The sequence below is a fragment of the Puma concolor genome, chromosome E2 (assembly GCF_028749965.1).
Source record: "Puma concolor isolate L17-30 chromosome E2, mPumCon1.1.hap2, whole genome shotgun sequence".
Classification (NCBI taxonomy): Eukaryota; Metazoa; Chordata; class Mammalia; order Carnivora; family Felidae; genus Puma; species Puma concolor.
The window spans coordinates 49,676,896-49,704,536 of record NC_141681.1 but is presented as its reverse complement, the minus strand read 5'-3'; the positions used below and the strand labels follow the sequence as shown (position 1 = coordinate 49,704,536).

The 27,641-nt window shown below is 54.5% G+C and overlaps 2 protein-coding genes across 7 annotated transcripts; one reads left to right on the top strand and one right to left on the bottom strand.

Annotated features, from left to right (window-relative positions):
- Positions 1-3,464: 3,464 nt before the first annotated feature.
- Positions 3,465-22,399, bottom strand: DEDD2 (death effector domain containing 2). Of its 3 annotated transcripts, none has more exons than XM_086689911.1 (5): positions 22,307-22,399; positions 19,558-19,924; positions 17,947-18,069; positions 13,408-13,548; positions 3,465-4,674 (listed from the first exon to the last, which is right to left on the bottom strand). In XM_086689911.1, exons 2-5 carry the CDS (start codon positions 19,883-19,885, stop codon positions 4,283-4,285), a joined length of 984 nt encoding a protein of 327 aa, XP_086546037.1. In that variant the 5' UTR covers positions 19,886-19,924; positions 22,307-22,399; the 3' UTR covers positions 3,465-4,282. The 3 variants fall into 3 exon arrangements, with proteins under 3 accessions (XP_086546037.1, XP_025769996.1, XP_086546036.1); XM_025914211.2 differs by lacking the exon at positions 22,307-22,399 and adding an exon at positions 20,528-20,682; XM_086689910.1 differs by lacking the exon at positions 22,307-22,399 and adding an exon at positions 20,490-20,560.
- A 95-nt stretch (positions 22,400-22,494) lies between these two features.
- On the top strand, positions 22,495-27,366 carry ZNF526 (zinc finger protein 526). 4 transcript variants are annotated; one of them, XM_086689908.1, is made up of 3 exons: positions 22,496-22,599; positions 24,475-24,574; positions 24,665-27,366. In XM_086689908.1, the coding sequence occupies exon 3, from the start codon at positions 24,686-24,688 to the stop codon at positions 26,714-26,716; it is 2,031 nt and encodes a 676-aa protein (XP_086546034.1). In that variant the 5' UTR covers positions 22,496-22,599; positions 24,475-24,574; positions 24,665-24,685; the 3' UTR covers positions 26,717-27,366. The 4 variants fall into 4 exon arrangements, 3 of the variants coding, with proteins under 3 accessions (XP_086546034.1, XP_086546033.1, XP_086546035.1); XM_086689909.1 differs by lacking the exon at positions 22,496-22,599 and adding an exon at positions 22,643-24,180; XR_015244900.1 differs by lacking the exons at positions 24,475-24,574; positions 24,665-27,366 and adding an exon at positions 24,210-24,309 and having other exon boundaries at positions 22,495-22,599.
- Positions 27,367-27,641: the final 275 nt, after the last annotated feature.

The following is a 27,641-nucleotide window of genomic DNA, read 5'->3' as shown; positions in this document are numbered from 1 at the left end:
CTGCAAAATGTCCCCAAAAGGTATCCACAGCCTAATCCCTGGAATCTGTGAATGTTGTATGTGGCAAAAAGACTGCAGATGTGGTTAAGTAAGGACTTTGAGATGAAGAGTTACCCTGGATTATTTGGATGGTCCTTAAATGCCATCATATGTGTCCTTATAAGAGGGAGGTCATGGGAGATGTGTCACAGAGAGAAGAAGAGGCAATGTGACCGCAGAGGCAGAGATTGGAGTGATGTGGCCACAAGCCAAGGGATACTGGCAGCCACCAGAAGTTGGAAGAGGCAAAAAGCAAACTCCTCCCTAGAGTCTCTGGAGAGAGTATAGGCCTGCTAACACCTTGACTTCAGCCCAGTGAAAATGATTTTAGACCTTGGGCCTCCAGAACTAGAGAGAATACATTTCTGTTGTATTAAGCCACCAAATGTGTGGCAATTTATTACATCAGCCGTAGGAAACTCATATTAGCAGGATCTACCAAACGTGAACATACCCATGTCCAGCAATTCCACTTGCAGGTATACCCCTACAGAAACATCAGCATTTGTTCACCAAAAACCATGCACATGAATGTTCACAGCAGTATTATTCATAACAGCCCCAAACTGGAAATAACCTGAATGTCCATCAACAGTGCAACGCATGAAGTACTTATTTGTGGGATGTTCATAAAAACTGAACCAACTACAAACACGTGGAAGAACTTCACAAACAACACTGAGCAAAAGAAATCAGACGTGACAGAAGACATACTGTATGATTCCATTTTATATCAAGTGCAAGAAGAGAGAAAGTTAACTACATCACTGAGTGGCATAAAACTAGCAAAAACAAAAACAAAAACGGCAAGGAATTATGACTGTAAAACCCAGGATAGTGTTCCCAGCTGGGGGAAGTAGGGGGTTGTGATCAGGAGGCAGCACATGACAGCAGGGGCCTGGGGGGGGGGGGGGGGGCGGGCGCGGGGAAGCTCCTGGGGTGCTGGCAATGTATTTCTCAGTGTAAGAGGCGCAGGTGTTGTACAGCTTCCTAACACCACCTACCTGTTGTATGTACTTTTCGGAATGTTATCTTTCACAGTTGAAATGTATCATGGTGGTGGTCATTTTTAATAGAATGAGCCGGGGTCCAATCCATGAAGCCTTCCTGAGGCCCTCCACTCAGGGCCCTCTGGGCTCCCCCAGCCTCTGCTGCTCATTCGGTCACTGCCCGCTCTGGGTGTGGCTTGCCCACCCCCATCAGAACAGGAGCTCCCCGGGGCCACCACCCCGCCAGAGCGTTGTCAGGGGCCCCGGCGGAGGCCGGCACAGGGCCAGGGACACGGGCGCCAACCACGCCCCAGGCACACGGGGCCCGCCTCACATTACCAGCTTCCACTGTAATTGTACTGTAATTGACATCGGCCGCCAGCCTGGGCGGGGGGGGGGGGGGGGGGGGGAGGGGCAGATGGCAGCTGTGAAAATGAAGTGGCGTCTGACTGCACAGCCACTTACCTCTGACTGTGTCCATCTGTCTTTCTACATCCCATTCAGCAATGTTCCCTAAAGGCCTTCACAGGGCCTGTTCTCTCTGCTGGAACGCTACCTGTCATTCGGTGGAACTCCTATTCATCCTTCATGAGCCAGCTCCAGGCTCCTCTCGTCTGTGAAACCATGGACTACCTTCCTCTGAGCTCCCACAGGCCCCTATTTCGCCTGGTCGCAGCCTGTCCGTGCCCTGCCCCACGGAATCTTTCTCCACTCTTGAAGCTCTTTGATCTCCCTGGGTTGTCTTTATGGCCTGGGTCTGACTCACTTCTGGGCCTCAAGGGTGTGTCGGTCACCACCGGTGCCCGGCGCTGGCTCTGGCAAGTCCAGGCGAGCTCCACAGCGGACGCGCTTTGAGAGGCTCCGGAGGCGCGAGACAGCTCAAGGTTCCCGCCACCGCCGGCTCCTAGCATGCACTGCGCCTGCGCGGGCTCCAGCGGCCTCGCGGTTAGGCGTCCCTACCTCGGGCACGCGCGTGCCAGCGAAGGAGGCGGACCTCCGGCTGACGTGGGCGGAGTGGGAGGGGCCTGAAGAATAGGGATGGGCGGAGCATGGGCAGGGCCTGTGCCGCGGAACTGACGCGTGGACGGAGCCCGAATCTCTTCCAGCTAGGAGGCGGGGTCCATCACTCATAAGGGGCGGAGACACACGCTTCAAACCCTGATGGAGAGGCACACCGCGATTTGGCGCAGCAGAGGCAGGACCAGCAGCAGCTTCCACTCCCAAGTACGGAAAGCCCCAAATACCGGAGAACCTACTCCCGCCCAGACCAAGGAGGGTCCCCGAACCGGAGGGAAGGGGTGTGGAAATCCCCCCACCTGTCTCCCCAACCTGCCGTCCACTAGAGGAGTTGTTTTCTATCCTCTAGGCGAGGCACTTCCCCTCCCTGAAGCCCTCTTCTGTCAAAAATGGGGGTAAAGCGGTGCCTGGGAGACTCAGTCGGTTGAGCGTCAGAATTCAGCTCAGATGATTTCACGGTTCATGATGATTTCAAGCCCCGCATGGAGAAGGGGGCGCTGCTGTCAGCACAGAGCCCACTAGGATCCCGTCCCCCCTCTCTGCCCCTCCGCTACTCACACTCTCAAAAAAAATTTTTTTTTTAATGGGGATAATAGATCTTGAGTGGGTGTCCAGCAGACCTAAGCTCCCTCTCAGAGAGGGTAGAGGTATGACAGTCTGAAGTCACATAGCCACTAGCTAGACCAGGTCTTGACTCCTGGACAGGACTCAACTCCTAGACTTGCCACTCTGCTCCTACACACCAACGGAGGCCAGGGGTCCAGGTTCCCAAATGTTAACAGGAGCCCCCCCACCCCCATGAAATGTTAGCAGTCCCTGCCCACCCCCTCTCACCCCACCCCCATCCCTGGTTCCCTTCCCACGCAGTAAGGAAAACATGGGGTATTAAGAAACCTGAGTTCCTAAGCCCTTAAACAAGGGGTGGGGAAAGAACAGGAGGCCACAACCTCCTGTAGCCACAACCAGCAGGAAGAAGTGTTGGGCCTCAGGAGGAAGCATGCAGGTCCAGATTTAGGAGAGGACTGTTCAGAAGGCATGAGGCGCCATCTGGACAGGGATTCCAGGCAGAGAACTGTGGCTCATGATCCACTCGCTTTCCAAAGCTTTGGGCTAGATATCTAGCCCACCTCAGTGAATAAAATTAACACTGGTTAGTACTCCCAGGAACATCCAAGAGCCAAGCATGTGCAAACGGGGTTGAGAGAGGTATGACCCCAAGGCAGTATTTCCTTTGACACATGAGGAAACTGAGGCCCAGAGAGGCGGGCAAGCCTCTGGCAGCAGCGGCAGATGATACTCCGGCCTCCTGCCCTTCCTCTAGCCTGATACTGGGCCAGGAACTCCAGGATGGGTACTGGGCCCAGGACCTCATCAGCTCCTTCCTCCAGCCCATAAAGAAAGAGTCCTAGGGAGTCTCGATGCCCACCCTAAGCCCCAGTCCAGGGCAGTTTTATTGGCGCCATTTATAAAAGGCCTTTCCCATCAGCCCCAAGCCTTCCCTTTCTGAGAAGGAAGTTGGGTTTCTGATCCTGGCCCCATAGGCAACAACACACTTGGTCTAATGCTGCTGCACTGTGGTGTGACATGCACTGCGGTGTGACACGCTGGGTGCAGGTCCATGTCCAAGTCTGCACGTCCAACTCTGGGGGGGCAGGAGGATGTGGAGCCAGGTCTGTGTATGGAAGCTGGGCAGAGCCCTGGCCGGCTGTGGAGATGTGAGGGCAAGGTGAGCAGGCCCCACGTGCACCCTAGCCCCAGGGCCCAGTGGTGCTGGAGTCCAGGGTTGGGGGCAGTAAAATCAGAGATCCTGAGAGAGAAGCCCTGAGGCCAAAGACATGTGTGGAGCAGGCCAGGGCAGCCAGGGGAAATTCCAGAGGGGGCAGTGTGCATGTGTGCACAAAGCCCAGGGTCAGGGACACGGTGTGCAGGGGGCCTTTGGTGAATGTGTAGATGTGCCTCCCTCCTTTCCGGTCTGCATGCCTGTGCCCCTGGCCTCCTGAAGCTGAGGGAACACAACTGGGGGTAGGGTTGGGGGAAGGCTGGGAAGAAAACTCAGGTGGAAGTGGTTTAGGCCTCAGAGCCCACATCCTGTGGGAGAGGCTGTCAAGGGGCCAGGCCATCTGTCCAGTCCTCAGAGCTGCTGGAGTGACAGTCCTCTAGGGGCAGAGATGGATGTCCTCTGGGGGAGAAAGTGGCCCGGAGGCTGGGAGGTGGGTTCAGTCCTTCCAGGTCCAGGATCAGGAGGCCTCAGTTGGGCGCCGTCCTCCCTCCTCCTCCATCAGCAGCAGGCGGCGCCGGCCAGCCTCGTAGTCGGCCTCGTCCACACTGACCAGCAGGCGGACAGCCTCCCGGCCCACGGCCTCACGAAGGGCCTCAGTCAGGAACACGCCCCGCAGGGCCTGCAGCAGGGCGCCACTCAGGTAATCGCCCCAGAAGGCGTCCAGATAGGAGAGCTCCGAGAACTTGATGTCACACACCACGGAGCCCAGGTCCCGGGAGCGCAGCACTGCAGTGGCCTGCCCAAACACGTCCAGCTGCCGGGCCAGCGCCTGGGGCCGCCGGGATGCCACGCCCTGCTCCAAGGCAGGCCCGTGCTCACAGTACTCTGCTCGCACCCTGAGCCGGATGTCTGCAGAGGAAGGAACGACTGGTCAGGGAGGAGCCAACACACGACATACTGCGCAATGGGACCAGGGGGACCGCAACCCTTCCTCCCACCATCGAACCTCCTCCAACAGGCTCCTCCCACCCCGCCATGGGTTGCACTGCACCTCCCCACATCCTTCCCCCTTCTGATAACCACACCCAAGTACGGGTGACACCCTCATATGGCTTCCCTCCTGTGGCCTGGCCTCTGTTACCTCTTGACCTGGCGACCTCCTCTCCCCTCACGTGCTCCGCTCCAGCCTCAGTGCCCTGCTGCACCGCCCCCCCACCAGGCAGGTTCTGCCCAGCCCTGCCTCTCCTTTGGCTGGAGCTGCTCTGCCCGTCTTCACAGGACTTGCTCCCTCTCCTCCTTCAAATGCCACCTTCCCACTGAGGCCTCATCTAACCTACTTAAAACTTTACCACCATCACCCTGGCCCCCAACATGTCCAGTCTCCCAGACCCTGCTCCATTTCTTCCCAAGGCACATATCACTTTCTAACCTCCTCTGCACTTTCCTTTATACCGTCACGTTTACCACCTGTCTCCCTGCCGCCCCTGAGTCCCCAAAGGGACTGTTTCATTCACTTGTGCAGCCCTGTGGCACACGGTGGGTGCTCGATGTATATTCGTGAAAGAATCAACACATGAACTAAAGGACCTGCCTTGAGACAACCAGCCTCACCCCCTCCTGCCTTCAGGGACACTCCTGCAGGGCCAGCCACATCGCCGGCACCCATCCACCCAGTGAGCACCGCCCAGGAATCTCCAGGCTGAAACTGGGCTGGCTCGACTGGTAGCAGGCGCTCTCTTCCCTCAGAGGTGGCTGAGATAGTGGGCCGTAAGCCCGAAGCTGCGGGAGGTCACTCGGCCACCGAGAGGGGAGAGAGCACGAGGACTACTCAGAATCACTGAAGGAGAGGGAAAAACGGAGCTCCCCATGCGAGCCCTGGGAACACCTGGATTTTCAGCTACCATCCACTCCCTCTGTGCTTAGGCCAGCTTGAGTCGCGCTGCTATTGCTTAGAACCCCGCCCACATCTGCCCAAATGAGGTGGCAGCTCCACACAGGGCACAGGACCTGGGACTTCCTAGACTGGCCCTGTAAATGTGACCTCAGGCATGTCACCTCCCTGTGGGATTACTGAACTCCCACCCGTGACTCAGGCTACTAACAGAACCTCCTCCCCACAAAACACGGCTGCCCTGAGGATCAGCTAGGAGCTGGAAAAGACAACAAGCACTCCGAATTTATTTAATCCACAAACACACCATGTAGCAGGCCCTGCTATCACCCCAACTTACAGGTGAGCAAATGGAGGCAAAGAGAAGTGAAGTGATTTGCCCCAGGTCACCTAGCCAGGGAGTGGCAGCCCTCCACGGAGGTCACTGAGCCTCCGGTGCCCCAGAGGACAGCTTCAGGTCAATGGAGACGATTCTAACCCAAGACCTCCAGGCACCACCTGTGTGACCTGGAACAAGTCACAGTCTCTCTGAGCCCAGGTTCTTACCTGAACGGGGAATTCCGACTCTGAAAAATTGTTAAAAGGATTAAAAAGAGAGCAATGGATGGAAAAGGACCAGCTAGCACAGTAAGCCATGCCTGACAGGTGCTCCAAGAACAGCAGCCGCCAGAAGCCCCAATGTGCCAAATGCTTTAGGCCAGGCCACTGAGCAGGATCAGCCTTGGGGGGCAGGGGCTGTCAACCCATTTGACGGATGAGGAAACTGAAGCTCTGGAAGGGGGAGGGCCATGTCCCCAACTCCCTTTACCTTTCACAGTGTCAGCCACAGAGCACAAGGTGGAAGACAGGTCTCTGCTCCCCCAGATGACTTCTCAGTACCACCCACTTCCTCTTCCCACCCCAAACCCCAAACCCTTCCTCTTTCGGCCTGGAGGGGAACCTCACCCTCTCAGCTCAAGGCCCAAGGAAACCTACCTGGCCTCGGCCCCTAGGACTTCCCACAGCACCAAGACCCAGCCCCCTCCACCTACAAACCACCTAAGACCTCTGGGCCCACATCCTTGCCTCCCATGAGTGTCTGACCATGCCTTCAGTCGGTGGGGGCCAGGGAGCAGGGGACTGGAAGGAGCAGCACCTGTCTAAGGCCACACAGGGAAGCTCAGTGGCAGAGGCACGGAACCAGGTGGCGGAGTCCGACAGACCTTGAGGCGAGTCCCGGCTCTGCCACTCTCTAGCTGTGGGGCCTTGGACATGTGACCTCACCTCTCTGAGCCTCAGTTTCCCCATCTGAAAAACATAAACAGACAAACAAGAGGCCCCTGCCGCACGGTGTGGTCATGAGGGTTAAATAAGGCGACTCATGAAGCACTTGCCCCAGGGCCTAGGACCCAGAAAGCACCCAGAAACAGGAACTGTGATTTCAACACCCACCTCTCTAGCCCACAGCCCCTGCCCAGGCCTGGCCTCTCTCACTTGGACCCGAGTCAACCTCTTCTGCTCCTTCGGTCCCAGCTGCATTCCCCCATCCCCTGCCCTCCAGGCACAAGGGCAGTGCCCCCAACACAAGCCTTACTCACACAACGACCTGTCCACCTCCTCTGCCCTGCAACACCCATTCGCACAGCAAGTCCCAGCCCACAGAACCGCATATCCTATGCAGGTGAAATCCTCCCAGATCGCCTTTCTCCTCAGCACAGATCGGCACTCAACCCATGGCAGAAACTGTTCACCCAGAGCCTATCCCCCACCCATGGCGGGTAGAAGGACAACAGGACCAGGATGGACTAGTGTCTGTCCCATCCATTCTTTCATTCAACAGATATATTTACAAAGTGCCAGGAATGCTGGCGTGATGTGCATCCCCCCCGCCACAAGTGGGCCTGGAAGATATGGAACCCCGGTTAAAGAGCACCTCTCATGGGCCAGGTCCTACCCAAGGGCTCTCCCAATCATGGGCCCCAAATCCCCACAGCACTTTCCTCATCCCCACTGACAAGTGAGGAAATCCTTCACCAGACCACAGTGCAACCTTGGGTCTGGAACACGAGAGTGTGGTACACAGAGAAAGAGGACAAGGAGACTCCATGAGGAAAAAGGAGACCTACACAGTACGTGAGCCGCCTCTCTGTCCCTGGCCCTGAATCATGGGCACCAAGCTCAGTCTCTCCTTTAGTCCTCACCAAAATGACTGAAGGGCAACAGCTGACACATACATAGTATTTACCACAGCCTGCACACACGTGTCACATTTATTAAGCCTCTGATTATCCCTGCAACCTCATACGGCAGTGCTATTACCTCCTTTCTGCAGATGGGGAAACTGAGGCACAGAGGATGAATCACCTGCCTAAGGCCACACAGACAGGAAATGGCAGGGCTGGAATTCCAACTGGGGTGCCTGGCTCCAGAGCCTGAGCTCTTAACTACCCCTGTCCTGTTTGCTGCCTCTCACACAACGACATACAGAAACCTGGAATTAAAAGACATGCCAAGGGCCACGACAGAAAATTAGAGCGAGCGAGGTGTAATTAGGTGGCAGTGATCAGACAGGCCCTCTCTAGGAAATGACACTGGAAGTAAAATGTGAAGAGCAAGTAGGTCGAGAGAGAAAAACCAGGGGAGTGAAGAGCAGCATTCCCGGAATACAGCATGGCCCGCACGCCAAATCCGGAAGCAGGAAATGCACTTGAGGTGTTCACAGGCTGGGGTCGGTGTGGCAGGACCTCGAGGAGAAGGGCACTAGGGCACGACTGAAGGGGTGGGGCCGAACCCGGTGGAGCAGGGAGTCCGGGGCCTCCCAAGGTGACCACACCCCTCCGCACCTCCAGGGCCTCCTACGTAAAACCATCACCTGCTCTCCGTGGGGCCGCTTTGGGGATGACACAGCTGGATGAAAGTCAAGAGCGGAGGCCAGTGCCTGGCACATGATGAGCCCTCGGAGGGCCTCAGGAAGGACGTGACCTCACGCCAAGACAACTCCAGCTGCACTGCGGAAGCAGCAGGGGGGTCAGGAAGAGGGCCAGGGCAGGAGTCAGGGAAGGCCAAAGGTGGCTGGGCCATAAGAGAAGCAGCAGACGTGCAGAGAAGCGGACTGCCTGGCCCAGGTGCACCACTGAGGAGGAGCAAGGCTCAAAGAGCGTCTGGCACCCGTGCGGCCAAATTGTTTCCTCTGGCCACAGTCCCTCTCCACTAGGGCAGCTGTGCAGAGGCTCCCTGCCCCCAGGGCAGAGGCTGTGGCTACACTGTCTTAGTGAGCAGAGATGCTCTGGCTTCCTGCACGCAAGCGGGCCCCAGCGCCCCCTTGTCCCCCTGCCCCTCTCTTCTGGGGCAGAATGAGACGCCAAGGGAAACAGGAGGGGACTCCCAGCAGGTGCTGGTTTTACAAAGGAGGCCCTGGAGATGCAGAGGGGTGTGGTCACCTCAGACCGGTCACCAGACTCCAGGGCCAGCACCATCCTCCTCTGGACACGGTGGCACCCCATCCCTTGCTTTAGTCTTTTCCCTGAGACATGTCCAACATTAAGATTCTACTGAACAATAAGGAGAGGCTGCCACCAATGGCAGAGACAAAATCAGCAGCCGCTACCTGCTTCCTGATGGAAGGCCATGATACCACCTGGGAAGCGAGCTTGAAAATACAACAGAACATCAAACCAGAATCTGATCAGACCTCTCCAGACCTGACCACCAATTTTCAGGAAATACAGACAATAGGGGAACACATTCAATCCCTCTACCGCAGGATGCAATTGGCAAACTACAGAACTACTTTCAACAACTACAAAGCAAGGGGGACAAGGGAGAGAAAACGGCAAGATGGGGAAATCTCTGAGATCAGGAGAGGGTTAGGAGAGCCAGCACTCATGAAACAACTGGATCTTAAGAGCGCTAATTAGACAGGTTTTTTTTGGTGTGGTATTTTTTTTTTTTTTTTAAGGAATTCTGATCTTTTAGAAGTACACAGTGGAAAATCTACAGATGAAATAACAAGACACCTGAAATTGACTACCAAACACGGATGATGCAGCAAGATCATCCATGAGTTGACAGCTGCTGAAACCAGGTGAAAGAGGGACAAGGTTCATCATGCTGGCGTATCTGCCTCTGTACCTTCTCCACAGAAAACAGGGAAAAAAGCAAAGCTCATCCTGTCACTCAAATCCTCTGGTTGCTTTCCATCATTTAAAGAAACGAGGGGTACCAAGGTGGCTCAGTCAGATGAACGTCCGACTTCAGCTCAGGTCATGATCTCACGGTTCATGAGTCCAAGCCCCGCATCCAGCTGTCAGCACAGAGCCCACTTCAGATCCTGTGTTCCCCACCACCCCCCCGCTGATGCCCGCCACCTCCCCCACTTGTGCTCTCTCTCTCTCAAAAATAAATAAAACACCAGGGCGCCTGGGTGGCTCAATCGGTTAAGAGTTCAACTTCAACTTCGGCTTAGGTCATGATCTTGTGGTTCATGAATTTGAGCCCTGTGTCAGACTCAGACCCTGGAGCCTGCTTCAGATTCTGTGTCTACCTCTCTCTCTGCCCTTCCCCTACTCACACTCTGTCTCTCAAGAATGAATAAACGTTAAAAAAAAAAAAGTTTTGTTTTTTTTATTTATTTTTTTTTTTAATTTTTTTTTTAACGTTTATTTATTTTTGAGACAGAGAGAGACAGAGTATGAACGGGGGAGGGTCAGAGAGAGAGGGAGACACAGAATCTGAAACAGGCTCCAGGCTCTGAGCTGTCAGCACAGAGCCCGACGTGGGGCTCAAACTCCCAGACCGTGAGATCATGACCCGAGCTGAAGTCGGATGCTTGACCGACTGAGCCACCCAGGCGCCCCTTGTTTTTTTTTTTTTTTAAAAAGAGTCGGATGCTTAACTGAACCACCCAGACGCCCCAACTGCTCATCTTATGGACAGGGCCACTGAGCTCACAGCTCAGAGCCTGAAGCCTGCTTCAGATTCTGTGTCTCCCTCTCTCTGTTCCTCCCCCACTCGTGTTTTGGCCTCTCACTCAAAAATAAACATTAAAAAACAATTAATAAACAAACATTAAAAAAACGTTCTTTAAAAAAAAATAAACAAAAGCCCTGGCCCATGGCTGCTGGCCCCGCAGGATGGGCCCCACCACCTCTCCCGGCCTCACCTCCTAGCTGTCTCCTTTTGCTCCTGACTCCAGCCTCGCCAGCTTCCTCACCATCCCTTCATCACCACCAGCTCACTCCTACTCAGACCTCAGCACCTGCTGTCCTGTATTTATAACCCTCTTTCCCAATCATCTACATGCTCACTCGGTCTCTTCCAAGGGGGCTTACTGAGACGACCCTACCTTGAAAATGCCTCTTAAACTGCATTTCCCATCACTCCCCACCCCTTGCCCTTCCTTCTCTCAGTCGCCACCTGAAGTTTCTGTCTCCTGCCACCTAACCATGCACCCTGTGAGCACAAGCGTCTGCCATCCCCACCGTACCTAGCATGTAGTAAATGCTCTGAGAACACACGTGGGAGAAGAGAAGGAACTGACCCTGCCACTCTGCACGGTCGGGGCTATCAGCCCTACCTCAAGGCTGTCTTGAGAATTCACGGCCAAGTGACTAGCATGCCCAGCACAGCGCCCAATGGATGTCTCTGAAAGAATGGAAACTAAAGAGGTCCTGTGTCCAAACCCAGGATACTCCAGATGTCCCTCCCCTTTGGAAACAGAGTTTAGTCTAGTTCTACCCCTCTCGGGAGGGCAGCTGACTAGGGCTTAACCCCCATAGCTCTCACACAACAGGAGGGGACAAGAACGGCAGATCACTCGGGTCTGGAGGCGCCTCCTTCCACCCTTGGTATTAGACGTTGTTAAAGGTGAGCCATCCCGGGGGCGCCTGGGTGGCTCAGTCAGTTAAGCGTCCAACTTTGGCTCAAGTCATGATCTCACAGCTCGAGGGTTCGAGCCCCACTTCTGGCTCTGTGCTGACAGCTCAGAGCCTGGAGCCTGCTTCGGATACTGTGTTTCCTCTCTCTCTTGGCCCCTCCCCGAGTAGTGCTGTCTTTCTCTCTCTCTCTCTCAAAAATAAATAAACATTAAAAAAAAAAAAAAGGTGAGCCATCCCTGCTTTTTCAGAGGAAACAACCAACAACCAGGGCCCTACTGGGGAGGGCCTCCCTCCAGCCCCACCCTGCCCAGTGAGTCAGCAGTCAGACCTGCTTACAGTCCTCCCAGCAAGCCCCAGCCACACCCTATGTAAGCACCTCCCTGCCACAGCCCTGCCCTCAGGGAAGAGACCCGAAGCCTCTGCTGCCAACTAGAGACCCTTCCCCAGCCTCCGCTCAGCAGGCTCCCTAGGAGTCAGTGACTCCTTCTGCCAGCCAGGTGGCTCTGGGGGGCTCTGGTAATTACTGCCTGCCTCGAGGAAGAGTCACACCGGGCAGCCACCCCCACAAGCTGGGGGCTGTTGGAGGACACTGGCTGGCTCTATTGGTCTGTTCCTCCCGGCAGCACTCAGCGCAGGTATCTGCAGCCTCATGTGACACTCGGGGGAGGAGGAACCAGAGTGGTGTGGGCTGAGCGAGAGAGAGAGCGTGCCCACCCGCACCCGTCTACTCCCCTTAGGACCAGGGAGACTTTCTCAAAGCCAAAGTCTAAGCACGAATCTCCCCCCTACACCCCATCCCACCCAGCACACCTGCAGGCCCAGGCAGCCTTGTTAGTCCACCCCTTCTCCGTAACAGAACTTCCCCAGGCCAGACCTTCGGCCTCACCTGCTCAGGCTGTGCAGCCTCTTTACTCAATTCTCTGCTTCCTCTTTGTTCAAATTAGTTAACACATCCTGGCAGAGCATGCCCTATACGCTTAGCACAGGTCTAAGTCCTTTATAAATCGTAAGTCATTTATTAACTGATCTTCCAGATGGAGTCGGAGTTCCGTCAAGACCAAGTATCAGGGCACCCCAATCCTCTGCTGAAAACCCTACATAACTTATACTCGCCGTATGGAATAAAATCCCAACTCCCATCTACTCCAAGGCCTGCCGGGCCCAGCAGTTCGGCTCCAGCTGGGTTCCTCCACCCACTCCCCACCCTCTGTTCATGGCACTATCTATAAAGTGAGCTTCAGTTCCACTGATCTGTCGCCCTACTAGAAGGTCGCCTCCCCAAGGGCAGGGACCTCACCGCTATTCCTGTCCCAAGCACACTGCACAGTAACAGCATGAAGAGGCACAAACTGGTAAGCAGCGCACAGCATGGGCCCCAGGCCAGGCGCTGCTGCGAATGTATTACCGGCTTAACTCATTTTCTCTCGCCACAACCCTACTTGAAAATCACCACTGTCAGCCTCATCTTACACAAAAGAGTTCAGCCACCTGCCCAAGGTCAGACAAGCTATTTAAGTGTCAAGACCAAGAAATGAACCTGGCAGCCTGTGCCAGGATCCTCATTTTCCCCTGTGCGATATTCCACCACTGCAGAAGAAAAGACTGTAAAATACATAAACCCATGAAAACATTTACTGAAAAAGCAAATGAAATTGAGAGCAGGGAGTGGTCTGCAAAGGCTTCCTGGAGAAGGTAGCACCTGTGATCTTTCAACTCCGGACCAGACATAAACAAGCAAGATAATAACAGAAAGGACATCCGAGTCCAGAAGGACAGAAGCCACTGCCTACCCACTAGGTGTGCCACACACTCCAGACGAGTGCCTGTCTCTCCCACCCTGTGTGCAGCCTGTCACAGGCTCCATGCATGCATTCACCAAGGCCCGCAGACACCTACCACAGGTCACTTTGCCTTCTGAGGCAGGTCTGGCTGGCTCCTGCTGCTGCTGGGGGGTGGCTGGGGCCCCTCTCCGCCGCCGTCTGGCACCACCACTGGGCCGGCCCCGACTCCGCCGCTGCCGTTTGGTCGGTGGGGAACCTGAGGAGGGAACGACAGGGCATGCTGAGACCAGGATAACAGAGCACTGAGGCAGGCGCCTGGAGAAGAGCTCAAGGCTGGTCTCCATGCCATGAGACCCTGGATGAGCCCCTCTGCTTCCTGAACCTCAGTGGCCCTGTCCATAAGATGAACAGTTGGGGCACCTGAGTAGCTCAGTTAAGCATCTGACTCTTTTTCTTTAATGCTTATTTATTCATTCTTGAAAGAGAGACAGAGTGTGAGCAGAAAACAGAGAGAGAGGGAGACGCAGAATCTGAAGAAGCAGGCTCCAGGGTCTGAGGCTGACACGGAGCTCAAATTCACGAACCGCAAGATCATGACCCGAGCTGAAGTCGGATGCTTAACCGACTGAGCCACCCATGTGCCCCAAGCATCCGACTCTTTTTTTTTTTTTTTTAATTTTTTTTTTTTCCAACGTTTATTCATTTTTGGGACAGAGACAGAGCATGAATGGGGGAGGGGCAGAGAGAGAGGGAGACACAGAATCGGAAACAGGCTCCAGGCTCTGAGCCATCAGCCCAGAGCCCGACGCGGGGCTCGAACTCACGGACCGCGAGATCGTGACCTGGATGAAGTCGGACACTTAACCGACTGCGCCACCCAGGCGCCCCCCGACTCTTGATTTCCGCTCAGGTCATGATCTCAGTTTGGGAGTTCGAGCCTCGCATCGGGTTCTGCACTGACAGCGCGAAGCCTGGTTGGAATCCTCTCGCTCCCTCTCTCTCTGCTCCTGCCGTGTTCACCTGTGTTCTTCCGCTCTCAAGATAAATAAAATAAACATTAAAAAAGGAAAATACATAACCAGTAAGTATAACCTAGCATCATTCAAAAGAACACACCCCACCCCCCAGCAGTCCCACATCTGACCCTGAACAAACCCCTGCACACTCACACCAGGAAACAAGCCACTGGGGCATTGTTTATAACTATCTAAATGTGAAAGCAATGTAAATATCTGACAAGTAGTACAGAGTAACTTCCCGGAGTAGCCTGTTTAGTGAAATAAAGTAAAATATAATATAAGTGGCTATAATTTACTACATTTTACATTAAAAAAAGAGAAAACAAGAATACATACATACTTGCTATTTTTATAACACAAAACACCAAAGATAAATCGGAAATAGTGAAATTGGTTACCTATTCACTAGGGGGTGGGGGCAACACTGGAAATGATACTTCTAAGAACATCTTTCCTATGTACCTTAGTTTTGACTTTTGAGTCATATAACCGTTTTACATATTCTAAAAATTTAAGAGACCAAAATAACACCAACCATAAAATTAAACAGAAACAAACGAATCTAGCTGTGTATGTATATATATATATATATATGTGTGTGTGTGTGTATATATATATGTATACATACATACACACATATATATATATACACACACATATATATATATACACACATACATATAATTAGTAACATGAACGAGAGAATTATTTCAAGTAACTTGGAAGAACATTCTGACTGTATAAACTCTCAGTGGGATATACTCCTAGGACAGGAAGAACCACAAATAAATGGTATGTTTCGTTCAGTAGATGTAGTCAGCAGTGGTACTGACGTCATATTTTCAAAGCTATTTTATGATTGTTGTAAAATGAAGCAAATAAATCCATTTTCCCAATGTTATTAAGAACCAAAATTCTTAAGGGGGCCTGGGTGGCTCAGTCTGTTCAGCATCCATCCGACTCTTGATCTCGGCTCAGGACATGATCTCACAGTTCTTGAAATCGAGCCCCGAGCTGGGCTCTGCACTGACAGTGTGGAGCCTACACGGGATTCTCTCTCTCTGCCCCTCCTGTACTTGCTCTCTCTCAAAATAAACTTAAAAAATTTTTTTTGAAAACAAAGAAACAAAATTTTTAATGTGAAGAAAAAAGTCTTCGTAATGTTAATTTTGAATTGAAAACACCAATAGAAATTTTTTTTTATTTTTTAAATTTTATAGGTTTTTTTTTGTTTCTTGTTTTTGTTTTTGTTTCTGAGAGAGACACAGAGTGCGAGAGAGGTGGGGAGGGCAGACTGAGAGGGAGACTCAGAATCCTAAGCAGGCTCCAGGCTCCAAGCTGTCAGCACAGAGCCTGATGCGGGGCTCGAACTCATGAACTGTGAGATCATGACCTGAGATGAAGTCTGATGTCTAACTGACTGAGCCACCCAGTTGCCCCAAATAGGAATTTTTTTTTAAAGCAGTCTTTAACTCTGTTCACTAAAAGAACCCAGAAAAATGTGCCTACTCGGCACCCAAGTCTTGGTCTCTACATGCCAGTGCCTCTAAAAGAAACCAGGCTTCTGGAAACAGCAGATTGCAGGGCTGGAGAGAGAAAAGTACAAGCTGAGTCCAGGATGCCTTACAGTGGCACAGAGCAGGAAACCCAAAGAATGATGGAAGCAAATCAAAAAGACAGTAGGAGCTAGTCAATCTGAACATCAGGAGGAATGACTAACATATTCTAACCCAGTAAATAAATAATAACACGAGTCCATAGTGACACTCCCCCACCCCTCAGGACAAGAGAGAGAGAAAAGACAAACTTTTTTTTTAAAGTAAGCTTCATGCCCAGTGCAGAGCCCAACAAAGGGCCTGAACTCACGACCCTGAAATCAAGGCCTGAGCTGAGATCGAGTCGGACGCTTAACCAACTGAGCCACCCATGCGCCCCAGAAAAACTCTTGAAAGACTACATGCCAGCTGATAGACATTGAAAAAATAGTAAGAAAATCACCATTTTGTGAACACCAATGTAATGACCAGTTCAGGCAGAGATCAACAGTGCATGCTAAACCCACGGGCGATACCGCTGGGGAGCTGGATGTGCCCAAGTGTCACCCCATAGGTTATTTACTAACCATGAAAGGGGAAAATGTGCCTTTATAAAGGACAAATACGGCAGACAGCACCTTAAGCAAGTGATCAAACTTCCCCCTCACAGCATGAAAAGCAGACCTTAAGCTTCCTGATGCACTCCACAGCGAGGCACACAGCATCAACTGAGGAACATTCCTGCCAAAAACATGTAACCTGAATCTAACCAAGCCTCCTGACCCACTTTTTTTTTTTTCTTTTTGCACCTTACTTTCACCTCACTAAGCTATTACTCCTGGAAATTACCCAAGTTTCAACTTATAAACTATAAACAATGCCCAGTGGCTGTTGCCACACTTGTCTCCTGGTGTGAGTATTGGGGGGGGGGGGAGTGGCTTCCCATGTCACAGGAGATACAGAGGACAAAGGAACCAGTTAAATGACACCAGCAGGAAATTATCAGGCACTTCCTGAAATAATCGCAACATTCTACAAAACAACGGGCCTGACCAGGTCAATCCAAAGGTGACGGATGTCATGGGAAGAAAAGAAACAAATACACAGTTGGGGAGAAGTTTGGGTTCTAAACTAAGAGATTAAGGAGACATAATAATTCAAAGCAGAGAAACTCAACTATGAGTGAGTCCTGAAAGTAGAGTCACTCTTGGGGAGATTTGAAAATGAACCATTAGAATATCAAAGAATTAGTATTTACTTTCTCAGGTGTGATAACGGTCTGGAAGTGGTCTAGAACATTCTCCTTATTCTCAAGAAATGCCTGCTATTTAGACGGAAAGTGTCCCGATGGCTGTAACTTCCATTCAAAGAGTTCAACTAAAAACCCATCATTACGTGTACATGCACATAAAGCAAAAGTGGCAAAATGTACGGGCGCCTGGGTGGCTCAGTTAGTTAAGCACCCAGCTTTGGCTCAGGTCATGATCTCATGGCTCATGAGTTTGAGCCCCAAGTCAGGTTCTGTGCTGACAGTTCAGAGCCTGAAGCCTGCTTCAGATTCTGTGTCTCCCTCTCTCTCTACCCCTCCCCTGCTCGTGCTTTCTCTCAGAAATAAACATTAAAAAAAAATTTTTTTTTAAGTGGCAAAAATGTTAAAATTACTGAATCGAGGTGAAAGATATGAGCGTGTTCACTGCATCCATCTTTCAACTTCTCTGTATGTTTGAAGTTATGTTTGAATAATTCAGGAACTAGGAAAGAGGAGGCTGCATAAATGAATTGGCACGGCAATTAAAAGCAACCAATTAAAGGTCCTCGACACGAGTACATCTCAGAAAGGTATCCAGCAAAGACAGCCACGTGAAGAATACCCACCATGTGAGGTCATTCGAATGAACTATAAAACCACAACAAACAATTCCATTCATTGCTTCTGGACACATACTTTTGTAGAATAAACACACACACATACACACAAAGGAATGCGGAGACAGAATGACCCCTTGGTCCCCTTCCTTAATGGGCCAGGATGGAGCGGGTTCATCAGGGTTCAGAAGGAAGAAAGGGACGCTGCCATCGTGCCCACCCACCTAGGCTCACCTGTCTCCCATTGGCCCTGCTGGGCATTTGAGGTACTGCTTGACTGGCGACGGCGACGGCGGCTGCCTTCTGTCCTTTTTGAGGAAGAGCTGGAGCTGCCATAGTTGTAACGTTCCGGTGACACTTCACAGAGAGAAAAATGGAAAGAAGTATTCACAGCGTCTGGCACCCTCCTAGGCCCAGCCTCCAATTCCCACCTGGAGATAGATTACTGCTCCACTGGGAGCCCAGGTTCCCCAGAGGTCGGAGCCCAGACATCTGCTCCCTCTCAAAGGCTTCCTGCCCAGTGGATGCTAGATGCCTACAGAGACAGAGAAGACTCATGACCTCCCGGGGCCACCCCACCCCTATCTACAGCAGCCCCAACTGTCAGGGATATTCTGTAAGCCAAGTCATGGTCAGGCCCCTGCAATGTTGCCCCCAGCTCTCCCTGAGGCCCCAAGGAGTAAGCACGGTCCCCAAATCTTCTCTTCCGTAGCCTAACCTCCAGACACATTTTTCCAAAAACACTGTCACTTCTTCTCTAGTGCTGCCTTTCTCCTGGTTATCTCTAGGCAGGGGAAGGTCACAATCCCCCTCCCCAACTATCCACTGCACCCCTAATAACCCAGCCAAGAGCTCAACAACTCAATCCCAAGACACACAAAGGACTCCTGTCCTTTAAATCCTTGAATTCCTCATCTTCTTAGGACTGCTCCTCCATGAGTACTTCCCTCAGAGGATTAAGGGCAGAGCCAAGCCCTCAGAGCCCAGCCAGCTGCCTTTGAATCCTGACTCCCACACTTTCTACATGTGTCATTTGCAAGTCCCTGTGTCAAGTGGCTTATCTCCCTCTCTGCTCCTGCCACACAGGTCTCTGATGATACCAAATTCATTCCTGACCCAAGGGGTGAAAGCCTGTCTTTCCCTCTGCCTAGCATTTTCTCCTGTGAGATCTATGCACATCAGCAGTACAGCCTCCATTCAAACGTCACTTTCTCAGGAATATCTTCACTGGTTATCCAACCTGAGAAAGGCCGCCTTCGCTATAAACCGCTGCCTATTTTCTATATTCTGTTAACTTTGCTTTAATCTTTTTATAACCAAACCTAAAAATAAGCCACCTGCCTTAATGGCTGCTCCCCTCCCCCCCCCCCACACTAAATATAAGCTTCATGGAACACAAACTTTGTCAGTCCCAACACCTTGTAACTTCTGTGCTCAACACACAGGATTCAATTCTTATATGTAAGCAAACTGCTTAACTCCTCTTAACCCTGTGGTCTTCTCTGTATGGTGGGAACACTAACAGAACTTCCTCATGGGATTACTAGGAGGATATAAGGGGATAGTTCACACGAAGGGCTTACCGTGGTACCTGGCATGAAATAAGCCCTCCATAAACACTGGCCACAAACCTCACTGATGTGGCCAAATTCCACAAGTTCACATCTCCCAAAAAGCCATGCCTCCTCCCTCTTGTGTTCCTCATTGATACTCTGGGAGGAGGGGCGGCGCGGGTTGGGACATAAGCTGATATGGTGCTGTCCATATCGCTGGCAACCATAGAGTCCTAGAGAGAGAAAGGCCCTGTCCCCACCGGAAGTCTGTCATCCTCCCATTCAACCTTACCTGGACGGCGCCGCTTGCGCGCCAGGTGCGGCAGCAGGTCGTGGCGCGCCAGCACGCGCAGGAGTTGCCCCAGCAGCCGAAGGTTGCTCTCGTCGCACTGCCCGCGGCGCTCCAGCTCCAGCAGCAGCTCCAGGCCGCTTCGGGCGCGGGCCAGACCGCCGGCCGCGCCGGGGGCCTCGTCGAGCAGGAAGGCCAGCAGCTCCAGCTCGCACTCGGTCAGCTGTCCGCCCACCACCTCGAACATACGGTGAAGCGACAGCATCCCGTAGTAGTCCAGACATTCATCCTCCTCCCAGCTCGGGGCCGGGGTCAACCCGGACAGCGCCATACCCGGGGGAGGGGGGCGGCACAAGCTCAGAACCAGGGCCTAGAACCCACACAGAGGGGAGGGGGCAATAGTCAGCGACGCGGGGACCCGGACCCCACCCCCGCCAGTGCGTCTCCCCAACCTCGATCCGCTGGGCAAGGCTATTTTCACAACCCAGCCGTCTCTGCCTCCCCCTTCCCCCAGAAAGGAATGGTATCGCCCGAGGTCCCCTAGTAACAGGTCGAGACGCTAGACCCCGCTCGTCCTCCCAGACCCAGCCCGAACGCCCCTCCTCAGGTGGTATGTCCCGAACCAGCCTCCGGACCCGACTACGTGATTCGGTCCGAATAAGCGCGGGGGCCCATCCCAGGGCACCCTGCCAACTGCCCTTTGACTCTGGGTGGCACTGTCCGGACGTGCCCCTTGGCTCCGGCCAGTGGTACTGTCCGATCAGCGCCGCGACTCCACCCAAATCATACCTTCCGAAAGCGACCCTCTGCCCCCCACAAGTGGAGCCTACCAAAGCAGCCCTTCGCCCCACACAGGTGGTGCTGCCCTAACCCGACCCTCTAGCCCTGCAAGGGCGGTACCGCTCTCTCCCCAACACCCAAGTGGTTCCATCTACCCGCCACCAGTCGCCCTCAGGCCTCTCTGGATCCTCACCGGGTTCCGGCGTCTGACGACTCCTGGGCGACGGCCGCAGCCACTTGTTTTGGATCTTTCTGGCACCTTCTCTATTATTACGCCTGCGTCACCTCGCCCCTCCTCCTTCCCCCAACTCGCGCAGGTGCGACCGCCACGCCCCTTCGGCGCAAGCGCAGAGTGAAGCTTCTAAGCTCCACCCCTCCAGGCCCGCCTCCAACCGTAGCGTCTAGCTCGCCAGTGCTGCGCCTGCGCAAAGCGAGAGCGATTTCCGCCTCTGAACTGGATCTGGTACCTGGTTGCTGGGTTCTTCTGTGAGCCCGTGACTTAACGCGTCGGGTCCTCGTTGCCCCCCATGTCAAATCCATCTCATGTACTACAGTTCCATCCTAATCACGACCTAGACGCCCACATTACCACTGCTCCTAGCTGCCCATGGCAAAGGACCACAATCCCGACAGTCCTGGCTTCAAATAGCGCCTAGGCCCCTTTATGATCAGGAATTGGACACTCCCCCATTACACTGCCCCTTATTCCTAATGGCAACCAGGAACCTACATCACAACTGTGCCATCTCATGCCCCCGACTGAAATCTCCCTTCATCCAACACAAACCCCCATAGCTAAGTTCTTCCCCTGATCAAGACCAGGAAGCTCCCGCATCTCATGTTAGGAACCAATACCTCCTTCCCGATTGCAATAGACCCCTCCATCCTGACCGTGCACCTCCTGATGTCATCCATCACAGTCCCCCATTACAGTCAGACACCCTGTCCCCGTCTCAAACACCCCTCCCTCTGAAACCCTTTCCAAACTCTGCCCTCCAAGGTCACAGGGCCTTCCAGTACCCCCTCTTCTAACCTGCACCTACAAGTTGCACTCTCTCTAGCAAGAGAACTGGAGTCCAGGCAGTGTGTCTGAGCAGCTCCCCGGGGCAGGGCCTTGGGCGCGGTGGCCACCCCCCCAACACCCCACCCCACCCCCCCCACACACACACCTTGGTGAGTCAAGGCCAAGGCCCGCACGTGCCTTGAAACAAGTCCCCTACCCAGAGTGGTTCCCATCCCTGGGATTATCTCTCCTTAGAAGGCAGGAGACCTGGGTCCTGATTGGCACTGGCTCAGCACTGGCTCTACTTGGGCTGCAGCAGTGACCTCGAAAGAGTCCCTCCCTCCGATGGCAATTGTCACCTACTGAAGCCCGGTGAATATCCTTAAATCAACCCAAGAGTGGGAGGGAAGGGAAAGCAGTTTTACAAACTGGGAAGGACTATGTCCATGTTACATGGGTTATAGGGAGCACCCACGGTGTATCAGGCCCTGTGCTGAGAGCTTTTACGTGTTTGATTTCATCCAATCCCCTCAACAGCCTTTGAGGTGAGTCAAGCCCATTTTACACACTACTAAAAGTGAGGTCCAGGGGCGCCTGGGTGGCACAGTCGGTTAAGCGTCCGACTTCAGCCAGGTCACGATCTTGCGGTCCGTGAGTTCGAGCCCCGCGTCAGGCTCTGGGCTGATGGCTCAGAGCCTGGAGCCTGTTTCCGATTCTGTGTCTCCCTCTCTCTCTGCCCCTCCCCCGTTCATGCTCTGTCTCTCTCTGTCCCAAAAATAAATAAACGTTGAAAAAAAAAAAAAAGTGAGGTCCAGAGAGGGGAAGTACCCTCCAAAGCTGTGTCTGCCTCCAAAGCTGTGCTCTCGGAGATGCTCAGCCTCTTCAGCCATGAAACAACACCTCTGTCAAGGTCTCCCGCCACCCATTCCACTCCCTGGGCCCTCTTTTCCAATGATGCCCTCTTCTCACCGCTTAACTTTCTGATTCTTGGCAGAGCAGCCCAGGAGAACTGCGCAGGCGCTTGTCTGAGGCCCGACTCCGCCCACAGGGCACAGTTGTGTGCGTGGAGAAACTCGCCGAACCCCGCCTGAGCGTCAACACGCAGGCGCGGGGGCGCGTGCCCTCTGCTGCCAGCTCTGATTGGCTGCCACGGGTAAGGGCACCGCCCAATGGTAGGTGTGGATAGTGAGGGGTCCCGCACGCCTGGAGCAGAGAGGGTCTGTGTCAAGAGCGGCGGGGGCTGCAGGAGGCGAGAGAGACGGGTGAGGGCGCCGCGGGGCGGGCGGGGGAAGAGAGCACTGGGCGTACGGAGGGGGCGGAGGGAGAACGAAGGGGACACTGAGGGACGAAGAGCCTTGGGGCCTGCGCTAGGGCGGGAGCGGCGCGGAGTGGAAGGAGAGCGCTCCTTCCTATGTGCCCTAGAGCATTGATTAAGCTTCTGCGGCGTGCAGGACCCTACCCTTGAGCCCGCCGCCCCCAGCCCTTACAGGGTACTCTCGTGCTACGGAGTTGAGAAGTGCGGTCGGTGAAATGGGATGTGTAGCGGAAAAGTTGAACTTCCAGGCCCCTGGTGGGTTCTTTCCTGGAAGGACTTACTGATCTGTGGTATAAAAAGCCCCTGTCTCTCCCTACCGATAGTACACAGTCCCATAATTGGGAAGGGAGGAATGTGGGCGAAAAGTCCGAATTTTAGATTACTCGAGGCAGCCTTCTGGAAGAACATTTACTGGGTGCCTACTTTGTGTAAGCCTTACCCCAGGCCTTGGGCCTCGCCCCATGGGAGTTCTCTGGAGTGTGGGGCTGTAAACAAGGAAGAACTGAACTCTTGGGCTCCGGGTTGACTACTTTCAGGAAGATACCTTATTGGGTGGCCGTTGTGTGCAGGGCCCAGGCGACTCGTATATTAGTGAGGGAGTTGGGATTTGTAGTTAAGAAAAAGTAACTCCTGGGCCTTTAGTGAATCATTTATTCGAGGAACATTTATTGGATATCAGCTGAAAACAGAGTCATGTGCTAGGCTGTGTTGTTGTGGAAATTCACGGTCAAATAGGAAAGTTGGCCTGGTGGAAGAAGTGGAATGGGCACAGGGAGAGTTAAGCTCTCATGGCCTCACTTCCTGGAGGGAGCATTATTCATTCACAGAATATCTACTGAGTACCTGCTGTGGGCTAATCATTGTTCTTGGTGCTGGAACCACATCAGTGATGAAGAGACTAACATCCCTCCGGGAGCTTAATATGAGCAACTTTGCATGCCTGGGTGTAAGCTGAGTTCCACCAGCCCTCTGGCACTAACAGATGAGTTAAAGACTGAGACAGTGGAGATTGGATTCAGAAAATTAGCAGGGGGTGGGAGGGCAGTCATTTACTAAAGTGCCTCTGAGCCCCTGCTGTGTAAAGAAGTCTGGGTTGAGCCCACGCATGTAGAAGGGGAGACAGGGCACATAGGCGGAAGTTCAGAAGTTAAAAATCCCTGGCCTGGGTCCGTGGTTTTGTTGGTGACATCAGCCCCTACAGTGACCAGACCTGCCCTGCCTGCATGCTCAGTCTGGAGAGGAGCACAGACCGCAACCCAGACTCATGATAGTTGCTATGATAGAGGTGGCACAGGTTACCATAGGAACCCGAAGGAGTGGATGGACATCACCCTGAGAATGTAGAGATATTGTCAGAAAAGGCTTCACAAAGGAAATGCTGGGCAGGAGTTTGCTGGACAAGAAGAGGAGAGAACTCTCTTGGCAGAAGGAATGGCAACCGCAAAGACTTAGGACTCAAAAACAGCATCTCTGGAGAACTCCAAGTCATGGTTCTGTCTGACCTTTCTCAAGTACCAGGGTGTTTGTGGTCAGTACTACTTTTACCCCGTTTCACAGGTGACAAAACAGTCTCGGAGGAAGTAAGTGGTGGAACGCAGATTCAAGCCAAGGGCGATCCGGTCCAGAAGCCTGCGCTCTCAAACACTGCTGCATGTCTGTGTGTACATACAGTAGGAGGAACGGGGCTGAACAGTGAGGAAACTACAGGCAGACGATGAGAGGCATAAAGAGAGGTGTCCTTAGAAAGGGTGCAACTGGCCCTGCGGGTAAGGAGGGAGGGTGACGTCTGAGGCCAGACTGAAAGAGGCTGTCTCTCTCACAGATGCCCAGCACCCTGGGGCAGGGGTCGGCTACAGAACCACAGGTTCATTGAAGACTGAGGCGTGAGCACTGGATGCAGGCTTGCCGATTGACAGAGGCCGGTGAGCGACAGGATGGGCAAGGAAGCTCTTGAGACATCCCTGCTTCTCTCAGGTTCTCGATGTTTCACCAGCTTCCCCTTTTTTCTCCAGGCACTACTCTCCCTCCCCACCATGGCAGAGGTGGCGGCTGAGGTGGCCGAGGCGGCCGAGATGCCAGCACAGATGTCACCAGGGGCGATGGAGACGTCAACACCGATGTTAGGAGAGGTGACAGAGATGTCAACAGAGGTGACCGAGATGACACCTGGGGAGGCCCTCGCCTCCTCCCTTTTCTTCCAGCACCACCAGTTCATGTGCTCTGAGTGCGGCAGCCTCTACAACACGCTGGAGGAAGTTCTCTCTCACCAGGAGCGGCATGTGCCTGCTGTCACAGAGGAGGAGGCGCTGGTCACCCAGGATGCTGGCCTGGAGCCAGAGCTCATGGCGGGCACCGAGGATGGGCCTTTCCAGTGTGGGGAGTGCAGCCAGCTCATCCTGTCCCCTGGTGAGCTCCTGGCCCACCAGGACGCCCACCTCCGGGAGTCTGCGAGCCAGATCCAGTACCAGTGTGGGGACTGCCAGGAGCTCTTCCCCTCTCCTGAGCTGTGGGTGGCTCATCGCAAGGCCAGGCACCTTTCTGCTACAGCGGCCGAACCACCGGTGCTGCCCCCTCTGCCTCCCCCGGCACCGGCACCTCCCCTCCCTGCTCCACCCGAAGTGAAGATGGAGCCCTACGAGTGTCCCGAGTGTTCCACTCTCTGTGCCACTCCCGAGGAGTTCTTGGAGCATCAGGGCACCCACTTTGACTCCCTCGAGAAAGAAGAGCGCAATGGGCTCGAGGAGGAGGAAGAAGAGGAGGAGGAGGAAGACGATGAAGAGACGGAGGAGGAGGAGGAGGTGGTGGCAGAGGTTGGTGATGACGCCATGGGAGGTGACAGGGCCACAGCCGGCCGGGCCCGGGGCTGTGGGGACTGTCCCCCCCGCTGGACGTCAGCCGAGGCACGCCGGCGACACCGGCGGGCATCCCGCGGCCCGGCATCGACAGCCCACCCCTTCCACTGCGACCAGTGCCAGCGCAGCTTCAGCTCGGCGAACCGGCTGCTGGCTCATGGGCGGGCGCACGTCGGCGGCACGCACGAGTGTACGACCTGCTCCAAGGTCTTCAAGAAAGCGGCGTCGCTTGAGCAGCACCTGCGGCTGCACCGCGGCGAAGCCCGCTACCTCTGTGTGGACTGCGGCCGCGGCTTTGGCACGGAGCTCACGTTGGTGGCTCACCGGCGGGCACACACCGCCAACCCCTTACATCGCTGCCGCTGCGGCAAGACGTTCAGCAACATGACCAAGTTTCTCTACCACCGGCGCACCCACGCGGGCAAGAGCGGGGCACCCCCCGCGCTGGCGGCCGCCTCCCCGGCTCCGGCCGAGCCCTCGCCGCCGCCGCCACCACCGCCGCCCCCCGCCCCGCCCGCCCAGCTGCCCTGCCCACAGTGCTCCAAGTCCTTCGCCTCGGCTTCCCGGCTCTCCCGGCACCGGCGCGCCGTCCACGGGCCCCCCGAGCGGCGTCACCGCTGCGGAGTGTGCGGCAAGGGCTTCAAGAAGCTGGTTCACGTGCGCAACCACCTGCGGACACACACGGGCGAGCGGCCCTTCCAGTGCCACTCGTGTGGCAAGACCTTTGCTTCTCTGGCCAACCTCAGCCGCCACCAGCTGACCCACACGGGTGCGCGTCCCTACCAGTGCCTGGACTGTGGCAAGCGCTTCACGCAGAGCTCCAACCTGCAGCAGCACCGGAGGCTGCACCTGCGGCCCGTGGCCTTCGCCCGCGCACCCCGCCTCCCCATCACCGGTCTGTACAACAAGAGCCCCTACTACTGCGGGACCTGCGGCCGCTGGTTCCACGCCCTGGCAGGCCTGCGACTCCACCAGCGTGTCCACGCCCGAGCCCGGACCCTGACCCTGCAGCCGCCCCGATCGCCACCTCCTGCCCCGCCCCCGCCCCCTGAGCCTCAGCAGACTATCATGTGTACGGAGCTGGGGGAGACCATTGCCATCATCGAGACGTCCCAGCCTCTGGCACTTGAGGACACGCTGCAGCTGTGCCAGGCCGCCCTGGGGGCCGGGGAGGCGAGCGGGCTGCTGCAGTTGGACGCGGCCTTCGTGTGACGCAGCCAAAGAGCAGCAATAAAAGAGTTTGGTTGCAACAACAATCGTGGGCACCTCCAGGAGAGAGGGGACCACCCCCTGGCAAGCCACTCTGGCACCTGATTGGGTGCCAGGATCCATCCTGGCCTCTTACCCACTGACTCCTCACAACGGCCCTGCCGGGTGTGTCTTGTCACTTTTCTCCGCCTCAGGGTAAACTGAAGCCCTGAGATGGGACGTGATCTGTCCCGGGTCCCCCCGGTGCGTTGCAGAGTAGCGTTTGCCGGGGCTCTTTGCTCCGCACCTGTCACCCTGGTGCCCAGCAACGTCAGGTAACCTTTCCTGAGCCCCGACCACGTGCCAGACCTGTGCTGGGCACTGTTGCATACCTCTGCAGGTTCTCGCTTGTCCCCAAGACTGTCACCTTCCCTGGACCCTGGGCATACAGGACTTGGCTCTGCCTGGTGGAGAGAGAGGTACTTGACTTCTCTGGGCTTCCTTAAGCTCACTTTTGACAATATGGAAGGAAATCTCTAGGTACCCACATACTCAGCTGCAGGCTGGGTGATGCTGGAACCCCGGGAATGACTCAGACCCAGACCCAGGCTCTACCCCAGGAGACGCTCAGTGGCAGTGGAGTTCACACAAGTACAGATGGCCTTGCTCTCTGAGTGTGTGTTATTGATTCATTCAGCCTGGGAGTCCACGGGCCTCCCTCCCACGTGCCGGGCCATGCCGGGGGCCAGAGAGGAGTCAGGCTCCTGCCCTGCCCCTGGGGAGCAGGCAGATCTCAGTCCCGGGATCCTCAGGACTGTGCTGGGGATGCACAGGGACGGTGGGAACAAACCCCTTGGAGGAGGTAGTCCTTGTGGAAAACTTAGGAATCCGCCAGTGAAAGAGGAAGAGAACGTAACAGGCAGACGACACTGCAGAGAGGGTGAGTTCT